The sequence below is a fragment of the Silene latifolia genome, chromosome 4 (genome assembly GCF_048544455.1).
Source record: "Silene latifolia isolate original U9 population chromosome 4, ASM4854445v1, whole genome shotgun sequence".
In the NCBI taxonomy this organism is placed as follows: domain Eukaryota; kingdom Viridiplantae; phylum Streptophyta; class Magnoliopsida; order Caryophyllales; family Caryophyllaceae; genus Silene; species Silene latifolia.
Genome location: NC_133529.1, coordinates 103613643 through 103631294, shown reverse-complemented (window position 1 = coordinate 103631294; position 17652 = coordinate 103613643). Strand labels below are relative to the sequence as shown.

At 40.4% G+C, this 17652-nt stretch overlaps 2 protein-coding genes across 2 annotated transcripts; both read left to right on the top strand.

Annotated features, from left to right (window-relative positions):
* The first annotated feature begins 260 nt into the window (after window positions 1-260).
* Window positions 261-1201, top strand: LOC141651861 (uncharacterized). Its single transcript, XM_074459553.1, has 2 exons — window positions 261-398; window positions 674-1201. Exons 1-2 carry the CDS (start codon window positions 261-263, stop codon window positions 1199-1201), a joined length of 666 nt encoding a protein of 221 aa, XP_074315654.1.
* Window positions 1202-2417: 1216 nt separating this feature from the next.
* Window positions 2418-11935, top strand: LOC141651860 (uncharacterized). Its single transcript, XM_074459552.1, has 4 exons — window positions 2418-2934; window positions 3046-3780; window positions 11681-11763; window positions 11855-11935. The coding sequence occupies exons 1-4, from the start codon at window positions 2418-2420 to the stop codon at window positions 11933-11935; spliced, it is 1416 nt and encodes a 471-aa protein (XP_074315653.1).
* Window positions 11936-17652: the final 5717 nt, after the last annotated feature.

Below are 17652 nucleotides of genomic sequence, written 5' to 3'. Positions count from 1 at the left end.
AAGGGGATGGGACACTTGGCAGAGAATTGCAGGAATGGTGGTCCTAAACATGTACCTAGGAAGGTTTGGAAGCCTAGAGTGATGGTTCAGAAACCTACTCCGAAGGTTCAGCCTCCCCCTAAGGTGGTTGCACCCCCGTGAGGAAGCCAGTGGTACCACAAACGCCTGTTACAACTGCTGTGCCTGTATAAACTCCAGTGATTATACCACGTACCCCACTGGTAGAGAGTTCCATACCACGAAGGTTTATGACAAAACTAATGAGGCATGGCAATGGAGAGAAAAAAACCTTTACACCTGGAGGTCTATCTTTTATGGAGTCTCTAACTCAGTCTTTGCAGAAAACCAGATTGGGAATTATGGAGAATAGAGTTGTGGAGAAAGGGGAGACCAGTAAGGCAAATTCTCAATATGGGTAGTTGTGGTATTTGGAATATTAGAGGTATGAATAACCCTAACAAACAAAAAGAAATAAAACGGTTGTTAGGGCAGAATAATGTAGGATTATGTGGTCTGTTAGAGACTAAAATAAAACCAAGTAATGGGAATAATGTTAGAAATAACTTGTGTGATAGTTGGTCTATATGCACCAACTCTAGCTTACATAAAGGGGGTATGGCTCATTTGGGACCCTATTTCTTTTGATGTTAATGTCTATGATATTCAAATACAGAGTATTCACACAAAAGTGTTTAATTACGTAAGAAGAAAGGAATTCTGGTTCACTGTGGTGTATGGCATGAACAAAATGGTTGATAGGGAACCTCTCTGGGATAGCCTATGTAAGTATGATAGTGGGATTTCTGGTCCCTGGATTGTGGGAGGTGATTTTAATGCAATTATGGCTAACAATGAAAGAAGTGGTGGGGCTCCAATCACTAATTCTGAGATGAGGCATTTACTTCAGGTAACCCAAGATTGTCAGCTGACTGATTTATGTGCTAAAGGAGCCTTTTACACTTGGAATAATAAACATGAAGGTGGCACAAAAGTGTATAGCAGGTTGGATAGAGTGCTGATAAATGATGAATGTTTAGATATCTTCCCTGACAGTTATACTCATTTTCTGCCTGAGGGGATGTTTGACCATTGTCCTGACATTATCAAATTTGAAATGGAGGGACAAAGACAGGGACAACCTTTTGAGTATTACAAATTTACAACATGTGGTCCTTGGCTCCTGAGTATAAAGAAATTGTGAGAAAAGGATGGAATCAGGTGGTGAATGGCTCACCTATGTACTCTGTGATAAAGAAATTAAGGGCTCTGAAGTATGATTTGAAACAGCTTAATAGAGATCAATTTGGGGACATTGAAAACCTTACCCATGTAGCTGAGATTTCTTTGCATCAGTACTAGGAAATGCTTATTCTGGACCCACTGAATGAAGAGCTCTGTCATGCTGAAAGGGAGTGTGCTAAGGAACTAGAGGATCTAAGACAGGCTAGGGATCAGTTCCTGAGACAAAAAGCCAAAATGGAGTGGATGAGAATGGGAGATGATAATACAACGTTTTTCCATGCTAGTATTAAAAGTAAGAGGGCTAAAAACAGGGTGTTTCAGGTGAAAGATGGGAATGGTAAGATGTGCAGTAGTCCTGAGGCAGTCCAAAAAGCTTTTGAGGACTACTATATTTCCCTGCTGGGCACCTCTAAAGCTGTGAGTCCAATTAATAGAAGAGTGGTGAAGCATGGCAAGTGTCTCAATGATAGCCATTGTGAGGCTCTAAATGCTCAAGTAACTGGTGCTGAGATTAGAGAGGCTATGGTCTCCATTCCTGGGAACAAGGCTCCTGGCCCTGATGGGTACAGTAGCCAGTTCTTTAAAGACAAGTGGGAGCTGGTTGGAGGTGAGATTATAGCAGCTGTTCAAAATTTTTTCCACTCTGGGAAACTTCTTAAACAGTGCAATAATACTATCATCACACTTGTGCCTAAGGTTGCTGTTCCTGATACTGTATTGCAATTTAGGCCTATTGCCTGTTGTAATACAGTGTATAAATGCATTTCAAAAGTTCTCTGTAATAGAATTGGAAAAGTGTTGCCTAACATTATCAGCCCTTCCCAAGGAGATTTTATCAAGGGGAGAGACATAGTTGGGAACATTCTAATTTGCCAAGACCTGATTAAGTTGTATAAGAGGAAGAGTTGTTCACCTAGAGCCATGATGAAACTTGATCTTCAGAAAGCATATGACTCAATTGAATGGGATTTTGTGGGTAATATGCTGGAAGCTTTGGGGTTCCTTGAGAAGTTATGCAATGTAGTGATGCAATGTGTTACTACACCTTTCTATTTTATATCTCTTAATGGGGAGATTTTTGGATTCTTCAGGGGAAAAAGAGGACTTAGGCCGGGGGGACCCCCTATCCCCCCCTCCTGTTTACAGTTTGTCTTGAATATTTGAGTAGGGTGCTAATGGTGGTTCAAAAACATAAGAAATTTCATTTTCACCCTCTGTGTAATAGGATCCAGCTGTCTCACCTTTGCTTTGCTGATGACCTCATTCTATTTTGCAAAGGTGACAGGGGATCAGTTGGGTTGATGATGCATGCTTTTGAGTTCTTCTCAAAGGCCACTGGTCTGGTGATGAATAAAAGCAAGTCTAGCCTGTACTACAATGGCATGGAGGAACAAGTGATCAGGGACATAGAACAAGCCACGGGGATGAAGAGAGGGACAGTGCCCTTCACTTATCTAGGGGTCACTGTTTCCCCTAAACGTCTCTCAGTTTTGGACTGTAATTGTCTGGTTGATCATGTGGTTAACAAAATCCGTGGGCTTGGTTCCAGGAAACTGTCTTATGCAGAGAGGATTGTGCTAATTCAATCTGTTCTGAGTACCCTTCACAGTTACTGGGCCATGATTTTCATCTTACCAAAGACAGTGATATCCAAAATTGAGGCAGTTTGCAGGTCATATCTATGGCATGTCAGTGATCATAGGGAAAGCCATGCTCTAGTCTCCTAGGATAATGTTTGTAAACCTAGAAAACAGGGAGGCTTGGGGCTCAAAAACTTACATGTGTGGAACATTGCTGCTGTAGGGAAATATGCATGGTGGGTTGCCAACAAGGAGGATCGCCTTTGGGTGAGGTGGGTTCATGCAGTGTACATCAAAAATCAAAGCTGGATGGACTATGAACCAGGTATTGGATGCAGTTGGGCCTGGAGAAAAATTTGCCAGGTGAAACATATTCTTAAACCCTATATATTATCTATCTATGGTATGGAGCACTACACTATCAATGCAGGGTATCAATGGCTCAAGCCTGATGGGGAGTTGGTACCATGGTACCCTTGGATGCTGAATGAGTGGATTATCCTTAAACAGTCCTTTATCTGTTGGTTGATTGCTCATGAGAGGCTATTGACACAAGATAGACTGGTAAGGATGAAGATCATACAAGAAAACAAGTGTTTCCTGTGTGGGCTACAGGAGGAAAGTCTGGATCACCTTTTCTTTGACTGCTCATTCAGTAGGCAATGCAGAAGGTTGATTTCACACTGGTGCCATGTCAATTTGCCCCTGCAGAATATCATCAGGTGGTGGATTGAGTTAAGACAAGCAACTGCTTGTAAGAAGAAAGTGATTGCAATTATTTTGGCTGGACTGATGTATTATATATGGCAAAGTAGGAATTGCAGCAGAGTTGATGGATATGTTCTTAGACCTAAGGTTGTTGTAGCTAGTGTGAAAAACGATGTCAAACAACGATTAGGGCAATGTCGAGTCAGGAGTAAAAATGCTTCAGCCTTAGCTTGGGTGGAGCATATTAGATGTAACTGAGTCTAGATATTGAATACTGAGTAAGACTAAGAAACTGTTTGTATGGGACACTTTGGATCTTTTAATGAGAACTTACATATTCCCAAAAAAAAAGACTAGGGTAGATTAGTGGTAGTCTTGAGTGAGTCTTGTCTTAAGACTTAACAAAGTCTTGTCTAAAGACTACTGTAGACACCTGTATCTATCGATACAGGAATTTATAGATTCCCGTCAAACACCCGATGATCATAGGACAGCATGTACTCCTAGTTGGCATTTTTCATTTATTTGGATTAGTTTTACGACGTAGAACGAGCGTAGTTGATGAAGCGTTTTTTCTTAATTTAAATGATTTTCAAATTGAATAAAGATTTTAAATTCATTTTATTTATTTTTATTTGAATTTATTTTCTAATTTATTTTATTGAATATAAAATATTTTTATATTTGAAAAGTCATTTTGAAAGTTTAAATTGTTTTATTAATCGTATTTGAAAAACTCGATTTTACGACGATTGTGTACACGATTTCTAACCCGTTTCTCACTCGATTAGCGGAAGACAGTCTCCCAACCGCCTTCCGTCTCCTCAACAACAACCAAACAATCACAACCGTCATATTATCCAATATACATGACAAATACAATAATGCAAAACACCACACAATATGCCAATTACCGACTCATTCAATGCAATTAACCAATCTCATGTTATAATGCAATGACCATCAAAATACGACGCACATGACCATTCGAATATATTAAAACTGAGTAGGATTAACCTACCTTTTAGCATTCTCCGTAAGCAATCCGGCTAATAATAATCTTCCACAAAAATCGTCACCTAAATATAATAATTAAATATATTTAATTACTAACTAATCTAATTAAATTAAATACGAATTCAATTAATTAAACAAAACCCGTTTCAAAACTTCCCAAAACCCGTCACAAGACTCGGTCCATAATACCACCCTACCCCACCGTGTACCACCTCACCCTAGCCACCACAACTACCTTATTCACGGCCTGCCCAACCACCGTCGCCAACACCAATCGTCGTACCCAACCACCACTACACAACCGTAACTACAACAACACACACTTGACACAAACCCCTCGAAAGAGCCGCCCTAATGCAACCACCACCGTAGCCACCACCACCACGGTGGTCACGACACCACACCACACCCAGCACCACCACACGAGCCTAACAACCACCACCAACAACCGCAGCAACACCAACGACAACATCAACTTACAACAACAACAAACACAACACGACACCTCCCAAAACAGCCCGTTTTTCCACCACCTACGGCCACTCTAAGCACCACCCAAGACCACCACCATGATCCCCACTCTACCCAAACCAATAACCACCCAAAGTCTCCCCAAGTCAGGCCACGAAAGGGGGATAAAACTCCGTCTTAAGACGGTCACACAACAACAACAAAAATCATGTTATAACTCGGTCAAAACCGATTATTAGTGGTCAACGGTGGTCAAAGGGGTGGTCAATGACGGTCAGAAATGATTCGGAGTCAAGGCGGGTCAATGGTATTAATTAAATAATATATAAACAAGTTTAAGACGGTATTACCTTACAATTCCGAGGCGGAGGGACAAATCTCCCTTTTCCTTTTTTTTTCTCTGTTCTCTCTTCTTTCTCTCTTTTAGTTTGATGGTGGATTGTGTTGTGATTTTGTGTTGATAAGGTTAGGATGAGTGGATAAGGGGTGGGTGTATATGTATATGGGTAGTTAGTATGATAGTATACGTATATATATACATGTATTGTATTACGTATTATTATTATCATTACAACTTATTATTATTATCATCATTACCATCTTATTATTATTATAATTATTATTATTTTATTATTACGTCTCATTCATAACTCGTATAAATACAATATAATACAATATATATAATTATAAAATACGGGGTATTACAGTCTTCCCCCCTTAAAATGAACTTCGTACCCGAAGTTCGCCCCACTCTCTACTTTCTTCAAGTCTCATCACCGATTCTCAAGTACTCTCTCGGGATTCTTACTGTCATCATCACTCTCATTATGCCAATATGATTCTCACCTCTCCCTCCAGGCTCACACAAGGTCACACGTTTTCCTTTATCGTATATCCTCTCTTTACTCATACGCTACTCATGTGCATATTACTCTCGTTTTCCTGCTTTAAATTCCCAATTGTTAAATTCACTCCCCCTAAAAGAGAACTTCGTCCCGAAGTTCAACTATCAAACCTCATAGTGTGCCCTCATACGTTCATTACTAAATTCCACAAATGACTATGTTCCAGGTTCAACACTCTCTCTTACTCATTGCAAATCCCTAATCAAACCTCATGTAGTTCTATTTCCATTGATATAATCCTCCATCTACAAGCCTCCCGAAGGTCAAGTATCAGGTCAAACCCACTTTTCCAATCTATAATCCCATAAATAACTCCGAATTCATGTTTGTTATATGTATACGTGTCTTTCACGGGGTATAACTCGATTATTATTACGTATCTATATCACGTTAAATCTCATACATTTACATGAATGCACATCAATCACGAATATGCGGACTCTATGAAATAGTCAAATAATACAAAATTACTCGTAATGTGACTAAACCATGATCAACATTCTCATTTTGGAACATCCTGCCACGCATATACCGCATCAAATCCACCACATGATCACACATGTGTTTCCATATCCGTTCCCATCCATCATCAATGCTTCCGCTCATACGGAAGACCATAATACACAATCATGCAAATGACCATTGTGCGACACATAATTTGCATTTTTCATCTTAGTTATACATAACAACAAAATAAAATCATGTTGATTAACACACCTCAAACAAGATTATCACACCATTTCTGTCATCAACCTACTCATGTCGAATCAACAATTTCCATTTATTTTGCAAAATGCTATACCATCTAGTCAAACGTAAAAAATTCACACATATCACCTATGTAAGGTCAATCATGCTCATCCAACGCAAGTCAGCTAATATGAACATTGAAATAAGGGTACACGCTCAATATTTAGTCGAATATCAACAAAAAAGGGTCAAAGCAGATCACTCGGTCGAGTGTAGAAGGCTACTCAGCCGAGTACGCGGCCACTCAGTCGAGTGTCACCTGGGCAGAATGTTTTCATTCTTAACTCGGTTCCAAACTTTCCTATTTTATCACACAAATGCTAATAGACTCCGTGGTGACTAATACACCATCAAACAACCAAATTTAAACAAATACATGGCCTTATAGGTGTCATTATTACAGAATTAAGATGAGATATCCGAGACATACTACCAACACTATATACTATTTCATAGACACGACCCAACCACTCATTATTCTCAGGGAATAATAGCAACATCACCCCTCAAATAGACACTTGTGGACATGGGCCACCTACATGCCAAGAAAACCTGTGGGACGTGCAGTAGTTTGAAAGCCATGCTCAGTGGCGTAAAAATGCTTTCGGCCGGATCGCTTTAGATCGGTCGGTTTCGTCTCGGCAAGGGTCTCGAAACGATGCAAGAGATGTTCGGAGTCGCCACCAAGCATTTGTGGGATGCTTGGAACCCGTTCGAATCCACTTTATACCTAGATCAACTAAGGCAAAAAGCGGTGTTTGACATAGGTACTAAAGATAAGGAGTCATCCCTCTTTAGCATCCTATCTCTAGAATGACTCTCGTTCGCCCTGGATAAGGTTGTCCACTATCCAAAGTTTCTGAGTAAGAGGTGAAGGTACATATTGGGAAGCCCTTTAATCAGACACCCAATCCCGCCCGTGGTAGCGGCCTCTACTGAACGATCTTGGTTGGTTAAATGCAAAAGTTAATAAAACGGGTAAATGCATGAATGCGCATCCACAAGCTTAAACCTAACATGTGAGCTTTCTATGTCGGTTGTTTATCCAAATATCAAGTAATTGATGTCAAGTTGGATTTAGTAATGATTTGCATGCAAGACGAAAATTAAACATCCATTTACCGAGTTAGGTTTATGGTGCATAACGTGATCCATTTGTCTTTGAAAGGCGTTTTGCAAATACAAAGTAAAAGAGCAGGCTTGTCATCTGATTCGTCCTGTATTCGGGTTAACCGAAGTCGGGATCGTCCTAGACAAGTGCTGGAAAGGACGCAGAACCTGCATCAGGCAGCCCATTAAGACGCGAGCCGTCAGGCGATGCAAAGATGCCTGTCCTGGTTTGAAAATTGGAAAACAGTAATTCTGTATAGGCGGGAGACAGCTGACGGTCCAAAGGGACGTCTTCTAACTGTTGAAAACGTTTGTAAAACGGTTTGTAAAGGGGTATTTGAACCCGCCTTTGTTTAAAAAGGTCGTTTAGACCGCTTTTGTGTTGATGTGAAGAACGGGACTTGAATAATCATTATTGTTTTGACGATATTCGATGTCGGGTTCGGGTTTGCAAGCTTGACATGGATAGTATTGAAAAATGTTGATTATGAACTAATTGTACTAAGTTCATTTGTTTGTAATTAGTCAATGTTTATCATCGTGCTCGGGTTTAAACCGACATGGTATGTGGAACCAAGGATGATTATGCATGTATGTCTAATATGATGGTTTTGAAAATGTAAACAAATGAATAAAAGGCTTTAAAATACCTTTTAAAATGTAATTAACCAAATATTATCACCGGGACACGGATAAAACCGTCATGGTATAAGGAACCAAGGGTGAACATAGTTTATGGTTAAAAAGGTTTTATCACAAAAATGATTTTAAATGGTAAAAACCGGTTATAAAATAAAATGAAAATGGAAAGAATGAACTCAAACACGTTTGAGTTCTGACTTGGACACCCCATTGAGGCGCGAGGTACCTGGTGGTGACTAGGGCCTTCTGTTTCCAGTCAAAACTCGATTTTAGCTCATTCGATCCGTATTTTGGACCATGTTATGCACGTTTTAGTATGTTAAAGTCATAAAAACAGATAAAAGACATGAAAGAAGAGGATTATTACACCCTCATACTTACATGCTAGGCTTGAGATGAGAAATCGACGGAAGTGTAAGAACTTGTTAGGTCGAAAAACTCGGTTTGAAAACCGTTTTAGCAATGTAAAGAGTGTTTGTTTAGCTTAGTGATTGTGTAGTTTGTCGAAGTGGTCAGTCAAGTGATTTATGCACGATGACGGTACCAAAAAATGTGTAAGGGTTGTATTTTCGATCGGTAGGTCGAAAATATGTGTCGGTTTGTAACTTAAGAAGTCAAGTCAAGAATTTTCAGGGAGAAAAGAAGCGGCGGACGCTCGCGTACCTTCAAATGGTGGCATTTGAGGGGTATTTATAGAATATTGAGTGGTTGTATGCGTTATGGGCGACGTGGCCACATGGGCTACTTGAAGAGGCGCGAACCATTTCGTGGGTCTTCGAGCTGTCTTGTCACTATCACGCATTTGAAATCATAATTTGTTCTATCCTAGGTTTTGGATGTCATGATTGTTATACTTGACCATCAAGTATACCGTGTATACTTAGCATGGAAGCATTTGGAAGGTTTGTTTTTGTGTTTGACTCGGTTTGACTCGTTGTTGGAGTCGGGATATGAATTTTGAGTCGGTTTTTGGTCCGGTGTCGGTTTTGACTCTAGTTAGTGTCATTGTGACCCCGTCATCGTGCATAAGCCATTCCAGGTATTTTGAAATGTTTTGAATGTGTTTTGTTTTCGAAATCATTTTGAGTTTTCCGACGTAAAGTTATACAAAACTGTCGATTAAACGCTGCGATTCCTAAGCATGTTATATTCCGATAATCATCGGGTATTTTTTGGGGATTCAACAGATACCGGGTATCTACAGAGCCCCCACTTTGACTGAGGCTTAGACAAGGCGAAAGTCAAAGTACAGCCCCTAGGTCAATCGAAGATTACAACCTAGAGACCGTGGCAACGCCGAGGCGGCTCGAAAGAGTTCGGGCCAAGGACCTGCCGTCAGGAAGGGCGACGCTGAGGCAACTCGGGGGTACGAGTCAAGGACCTGTCGTCGGGAACAGTTTAGAGTCTGTCGACTTTTGGTGCGGGTCGTTTAAAGTCCGTTTGACTACGTATGGAGGCTCGCGAGCCATAGGTAGGAGTCATACCTGAGGCATCTTCGGGATATGTCCTTGAATTGGTTCTTGTTTGCGTGCAAAGGCGTGCCAGCCGCGTTTTAGTTACGTTTTGAGGCTCGCCAGCCATGTTGAAGGTGCGTTTTGAGGCTCGCCAGCCACGCTTGAAGGTGCGTTTTGGGGCTCGCCAGCCACGCTTGAATGTGCGTTTTGGGGTTTCCAGCCGTGTTGAAGGTGAATGATCGACTGTAGGAAATAGCCATGTTGGCCGGAATTATTTCGAGAGGTTGTTGAGTTAGTGGGCTCCGTGGGGAGGTCTTTGATATCCTGTTGTTGGGGAATTTCGATGTTTGTGGCGCCGGAAGGGATAGGCTTGAGCCTGGCTCCTGTGGTCGGCGGTGGTTTCGAATTTCGAGGGGAGGTAACGGTTTTTATTGCCGATGCTCGGAGTTTGTAGGAATAGCGAATGTGAATTCCGCCATTTGTTGTCTTTGAAAAGTGACGGTTTTTAATTCCGTCGGTTTCGAATTTTTGTGAAAATAGTGAATTTGAATTCCACTATTTTTGTTTTTGATTTGAAAATGACGGTTTTTAATTCCGTCATCGAAATTTTGAGAAAATAACGAATTTGAATTTCACAATTTTGTTTTTTTTTTATTTGAAAATGATGGTTTTTAATTTCGTCATCGAAATTTGGAGAACTCGTGTGGAAATTGGGCCAAAGCCCAAAATTTCGCTGAGTAAGCAGGGAACACGCCAAAGAGGCGCGAGCCATCCTGCGATGGAAAGGGCTCCCCTTTTTCCTGTAAAAAGACGCGAGGAGGCATAACACCTCATTAACTTCGTGTTCCTCGACACAACTCGCAAAAACCAAACAAAACTGCCATTTTCGACTTCGTTCTTTGCTTGTTTTCGTGCCCCTATCCTTATCTCATCTCAAGGTATGTAAATCCTCTTGAATCCATTTTAATTTGTTTGTCTTTTCGTTAATTGAATTAGGGCGAAACCCTAACCTCCTCGAAATTGATTTGGGCGTTTTTGCTCGGCCCGTTTTTAAGTGAAATTGATACTTGCATTAGGTTAGAAACCTGTTTAGGAGTATAGGGCTGCTTTTAGTTTGCATTTTGGTCCCCATTCCCGCCCTCTAGGAGCAAAAAACGTGAATGAGACGAAAGTTCATCTTATTTCACAATGTCGTGTTTGTTTGCTTGAGTTATGTCCCCCACTAGGTTGTATTGTAGTCAGGGAAGACCGTCTTTGCCACGTTGGACCTTGGTCGGGTGTCGTGGGCGAAATTTGAATTTTTTTCCTTTGTGAGATTATCTTATGCTGACGAAATAATCGTCTGTTTGGGCTCCAACTGAGCCGTTTTGCTTGAAATGGACCTTAACGATAGTTTAGGTCACTTTGAGACATGATTAAATCATGTTGTTTTGTCGTGGTCGTATTTTGAGTTTTTGACCTATTCGCGCTCAAATTGGCGTAAAATTGCCTTTTTAAGCTGTGTAAAATGCCCAGTCATGTCGGGAATTTTTATTGCTTAATTTTGCGGACCTTGTGTGCGTCCGAGGTGTTGGGTTGCTTTTGTAATTTTTGTTGTTTTGACTCGTCTTTTGCTTGAAAAGAAGGGCGAGTCGACTTTTGTGATTTTGTTGTGAAATGTTTCGCTGGATGGGTTCAGGCGGGTTTGCCCTTGTTTTGTTTTGCATTTGTATTTGCAGGTTTTTTTGGATTTCGTCCGCTTTGTGCCGTTGTTATGCCGAAATATTGACTGAAGCTGTTTTTTGTTTTGTCTTATTAGTAGGTGAGTGTTCCGGGGGTTCTGAGCCTACTTGGTCTGTGGCCGAGGCTTTAGAGAAGGAGGATGATCCAGGAGGAGGAGGGAAGGTTGTTGTCTTGTCCTTGTCAAGTTGTGTTTTTCCCTGGTGGCCTTTGTCCTGCCTCTAATCACATGTTGATCATTGGTTGTTGTCTGCAGAAAGTTGGACGTCGGATGATTGAGGGTCTAATATCAGGGCGGCGCTTCATGTTGCATTTTTTGGTCATTGCTGAATTCTGACGATTGGGGGTCTACATCTAGGGGGCATCCTAGGTTATGGCTCCCACTCCTCGCTGAGTTCCGATGATCGAGGTACAATATTGGGGCGATGTACTATGTCACAATTCTTGGTCGTCGCGTCGTCCAAAGTCTGTCAGGCATCATTCTCTCTTTCCTTCCCGGAGTAAGGAAGAGGGGTTATCGTCATGGTAATCACCTCTGCTTCCGCTACTACTCCTTTCCTTTTGAAGTTGCTCCCTTTGCCTCAGGTCGGGGGGAATTGGGTGTGCTTAGTTCGGTAGGTGGTAGATAACCCCCAGTTTGTTGCTTTAGGCCAGTGTCTGTATGATAAGTGTTTGTATCAGACCCTATTTGTATGGTTAGTCGTTTGTTTCAAATGTTTGTTGATGTATTTTGCTTGAGGCGGTTTGTATATATCTGTTTTTGGTTTGTAGTTTATTTGTGTTTGGCTTTTTTGTGTTGTGTTTAGGAGAAGCACGGTCAGCGGTTGATTCCCCTTTTTGCTTTGGCATTTGTTCCTCCATTGTTACTGTAAAAAATAGGCAACAGGTAGCACATATGCAAACATGTGAACGCGTAAAAGCATTTGACAACAATAACCACGGTGACTCGAAGTTAAAATTGAAATCGAAATTTTGAAAATTCCGCGACAAGTCGTCACGTTTGGATTTTTCAAATGAAATTGTTTTGAAATAACCACGGTGACTCGAAGTTAAAATTGAGTTTGAATTTTTGAAAATTCCGTGACAAGTCGTCACGTTTGGATTTTTTAAATGAAATTGTTTTGAAATAACCACGATGACTCGAAGTTAAAATTGAGTTTGAATTTTTGAAAATTCTGTGACAAGTCGTCACGTTTGGATTTTTCCAATGAAATTGTTTTGAAATAACCACGATGACTCCAAGTTAAAGTTGAGTTGAAAAGAAATTTTGAAAATTCCGCGACAAGTCGTCACGTTTGGATTTTTCAAATGAAATTGTTTTGAAATTTCGAGAAATTAATTTGCGTTTGAATTAAATCTCATCGAATTTTATTGTAATTGATTTGCGACTCGAAAGTCTAAAACTCAAACCGTCGAGGATAATTTTTTTTTTTTAAAAGAGATTTTTTTGAGTGTGTTTGATTGATCAAAACTCGGATTTGCAAGAGTTTGAATTTTCGAGGAAAATTGACGTCGTGTTGTCAATTTTTGATTTTTGTGAAAAATGCGAAAAGCGAAAAATTTTCGGGAATTTTTTACAGACATGAAAACGTTCCGTCGCGGATCGGGGCGACTAGTCCTTTCCCCTAAAAAAAGAAGAGAAAAACCCATATGTTTAAAGCTGCGTCATGGAAACTGTGTCGGATTTCGTAAAACGCGAAAACAAGGAAATGTGATGGTGAGAAAACACAAAAATTTCCGAATAGGCCTGAAGAGGCGCGAGCCTTATGGCGAGAAAAACTATGTGTCAGAGAGAAACACAAGTTGACAGAGACAAGTCAAGGTACGGATTCTCAGAATCAGCCCAAAGAGGCACGAGCCTCTAGGCGATGCAAATGGGCTTCCCCTTTTTTCGGGAAAAAAAAGCGTTGATTGTTTTGTATAAATAGGGACGTTTGTGCTTCATTGTTTCATCATCCGAAACACGAAAAACATCTCTACGAAAACGCTTCTTCTTCTTCCACAAAATAATTCATGGATGCTTTCGAGAATAGGTTGCGACATTGGTGTTGGGATTTATCGCCTCCCGAGAAGTATCAACTCGTTGTGATGGGAGTTAGTCAATTGTTGGTGCTTCGTTAAGTTACGGTGAAATCCTCGTTCCTTGAAGCATGCTCTCGGTTATGGGATTCGAAACATCATGTTTTTGTTTTCCCGAAAGGTGAAACTTGCCCTCTTGTCGAAGAAGTGGGCGCTATTGGAGGGTGGTCGGGTTGTACTCCGGTGCTTCCTCTGACTCGGTTGTGTTACAAAGAGACGAATTGTTCAATGTTGGGCTTGTCGACGAGCCAAGTGAACTTTCTCCTTTCTCCCCACGACGTGGATATGTTGGCTCTTATCAACATTTTCTCAAATCGGTTGGATGTTAATGTCTCGGAGGTGGCTAGGAGAAGGGCTTTTGCCTTTTTCCTAGTGCATGCTTACCTCCTTGTTGATGCTATGAAGAAGGAGGGGCCAAGATGGTATGGTAGCATGACCCTTGTGCATGTGGTTGAGCAAATGGAGCACGGGTGGGATCCATCATGGTTTGTGCTTGGCGAGATCATCTAAGCTTTGTACAAGAAGAGCTCTTGCGGAGAAGCTCCCTCGTTCGGATCTCCAAGGATCCTCCAAGTGTGGCTCATGGAGAGGTTAAGGTATGTAGATCCTCCGGTTGATTCTTCTTCTTATTCCTTCCATCACCTTACTATAAGGAAGACGTTGTATTCGGATAGCTTCGTGTCCACCGAGGCTTATTGGACCTTGAAATTGGTGGGGGAGGGTGGTCCTTATATACGTTGGGTGGTGCCGTGGTGGCACTTGAGGTCCTTCACAGGGTTGCCCGCTCCGGCCGCTAGTTTTCGCTCTTTGATGGTGGTGAGTTTGAAGGTTGTTTCCTTTATTTATCCCGAAAGGTTTATGAGGCAAATGGGGCGTCAACAAAAGGTGCCCGCCCAAGATACCCTCGTCCAAGAGAGTGTTTTCCGAAACTCCGAGCTTGTGTAGATCTTCGAGAGGTGGTGGGTCACTCGGCCGATTTGGGAGGTACTAAGGCCCTGTTCTTTTGGACTTCTATTTGCCTTTTTAAGTTCAGTTCAGTTCCTATAAGTTCAGTTCAGTTCAGCTCTTATAAGTTCAGTTTAGTTTAGTTCAGTTCCTATAAGTTCAGTTCAGTTCAGTTCCTATAACGTCAATTCAACTCATATAAGTTCAGTTTAGACAAGTTCATACAACTTATATTAACTATAAATTCATACCTGTTTTTTAATATTGACGAATTGAAAAAAAATAGTACCCTTTTTATTAAAATCAATGCAAAAAAAAAATCCAATATTAAAATTATCCTATATACATTATTCTTAAAAAAAATAAATGGATTCGATGATGTCAGTGAAAATGAAGATGAAGATAAAAGTGACGAGTATGATGATAATATGGAAATAAATGGTTAGAAAAAAAAATGTCAAATGTAATTTATTTTTTATTGTAATGTATTGTAGTAGTTGTAAAAAAAATTAATATATATAAAGCGTAATTTTTTTATAAGTTTAGTTCAGCTCTTGTAAGTTCAGTTCAATTCCTATAACTTTAGTTCAGTTCAGCTCCTATAAGTTCAGTTCAGTTCAGCTTCTATAAGTTCAGTTCAGCTCTTATAAGTTCAGTTCAGTTCCTATAAATTCAGTTCAGTTCAGTTCAGCAAATAGAAGTCCAAAAGAACAGGTCCTAAACCCCGTTGCCACGACATGGGTGACTCCCGCTTATGTCAAGTGGTCAAGAGCTGAAACCTTGGAAGAAAGGTAAAAATCCCGCAAGGATGAAGTCGTCGACTTGAAGTATAAGGAGGTGGGCAAGGTAAACCGTGCCTAGTTTGACGACTTTGGTGATGATGTTAGCCCGGATGTGATAAGGCCACCGAAGAGGAGGAGCTCAGGTCCCAAGGAACTGGTGAGCCATGTACGAGCTCGGCTCGGGCCGAACATGGGGTCTTGTAAGAGACCGGGTACCGTAGCCGTTGTAGATCCGTTGAGGATCCGTTCCGAAGAGGAAGTCCATGCTACATGGGCCAACAAGAAGAGCAAAGGGAAGATGTACCCCGAGGGAAAAGGCAAGGGTAGAATGGAAGAATAAAGACCTCCATTACCCGTTTTACTATTACTTTGTAATAGTGTTTGTATGTTTTTATTATGTTGTACTAGTTATGTATTGTGTATGTTTGTGCTAGTTTTACTATGTGAGATGTCTTAGTCGACATTCTAGCTTTGGCAAGTTGTAGACTTGCTTAGCTTTATTTGTTGTCAAGTTTGTAATCCTTCTCATTATTAATTAAATAAGAGGATTGCTTGTGTTAAAAGAAGTTATGAACGCTTGTTTCTTCCATCCATCTTGTAAAGGCAATTTGGTTTGAATTATCCTAAACATTGCACCTGTAAAAGGGGGTATTTGTGGGAAGGGAGAAAGGCTTCTTTTTTTGTTTTTTGTGGAAAAGGGAATGTTTTCCCCTTCTGTTTTGCTTTTGTAATTTTGTGTAGGTGATTGTTTTTTGTGTGTGGGGATGGTTGTATCCTTCTTGTATAAGAAAGGATTGTCTACGTATCCACCTGAAGAGGTGAAATCAAACCATGCTTGTAGTTCGGATGTCTTGTTTGTTTTGTTTGGGTGTTGTGGTTGTATCCTTCTTGTGTAAGAAAGGATTGCCTACGTATCCACCTGAAGAGGTCAAATCAAACCATGCTCGTAGTTCGGGTGTTTTATTTATTTATTTTTTTTTTTTGGTGAAATGTGAATTAACATTAATAATCATAAGCAATTACATCTCCATACATGACCTTTAGCCATCAATACAATTAGCCAAGCAACCCAAGTTGGTCTAACCAACTCTGACACTTAACTTGACTCTTACTAATCTCCAACTTTTGTAACCTTGTGGACGCGGGCCCAGGGGGCGCTTGGGAAGGAAGAGAACAAGCGTTTGCATTTGTGGAGTCGCCACCAATTTTTATGGGAAATTGGAACCGTTCGAATACCTCGTGTCATGTCAAGACACAAAGTAGAGACATGAACACCAAGAACTCGTTACCCTTAGCATTCTATGTCTAGAATGACTCTCGTGGGTGCCAATGAACACGGATGTTCACGAGAGATCCGGTAAGGGGTGAGGGTACGTATTAGGAAGCTCTTTTGATCGAACACCTAATCCCGCCCGCCTCGATAGCGGCCTCTACTAATGATTAGGGAAGTTATTCATACTCGATATATCGTCGATTATATGCATGCAATGCAACATCCAGGTTTTGATCCTAGCATGTGAAGATTAGACTAAGTCGGTGAACAACTAATTTAACATGCAATTAGGTGGAAGTAGGAATTAAGGTTCAATTACATGTGAAAACATACAAATGATACAAAGTACAATGATAAATACAATAAAGGAAAATTACAATAATTACATCGGGTTTAGTGATTTATGTCGAAAATACTTCTAAAACGGATAATTTAAGAAAAAGAATAAAGGAATGAATTAGCGAACAAATTATTAGGCGATAATACGGTTAATAGTTAATTATACGTAAAGTAATTAATTAGGTCAAGGCAGAACGGAAGTTCAGAGGCAGAAATCAACCTGGAACAGGCGCAGAGATCGCCCTTTGGAAGAGGCGCGGCCGATTCTTTGCGTCTGCGTCTGTTCCAAAGGTGAGTTCCCGTCATGAAACTACAAATCGTTAATTTTAATTGGTGATTTTAAGGATGGATTACGATACTTAACTCGGATAAAAGTGATTTAATACATTAATTACATGTGATGAATGAGTCATAAAAGCAATAAAACACGAATGAAACGAATGCGAACAAATTAATTACATGAATGAAAGATTGATTAATGACATGAGTGAACTAAATAGGTTAAACATAACGAATTAATGGAGAACTAATGACGAATATGACAATAGACAGATGCAAAATATACCAAAGATCGAATTCCAGAAACTCAATATGAATGAATCGAATCTCTACAACCCGGATTGATTTTAATGACGA

Bases quoted from the DNA above. Each gene is read 5' to 3' on its own strand.
- LOC141651861 (XM_074459553.1), top strand. From the start codon at position 261: ATGAGGCATGGCAATGGAGAGAAAAAAACCTTTACACCTGGAGGTCTA. The intron at 399-673 runs GCAAATTCTCAA...ATTCAAATACAG, and splicing joins AGAAAGGGGAGACCAGTAAG to AGTATTCACACAAAAGTGTT.
- LOC141651860 (XM_074459552.1), top strand. From the start codon at position 2,418: ATGGTGGTTCAAAAACATAAGAAATTTCATTTTCACCCTCTGTGTAAT. The intron at 2,935-3,045 runs GTGATCATAGGG...TTGCTGCTGTAG, and splicing joins GTCATATCTATGGCATGTCA to GGAAATATGCATGGTGGGTT. The intron at 3,781-11,680 runs GTAACTGAGTCT...TCTTATTAGTAG, and splicing joins TTGGGTGGAGCATATTAGAT to GTGAGTGTTCCGGGGGTTCT.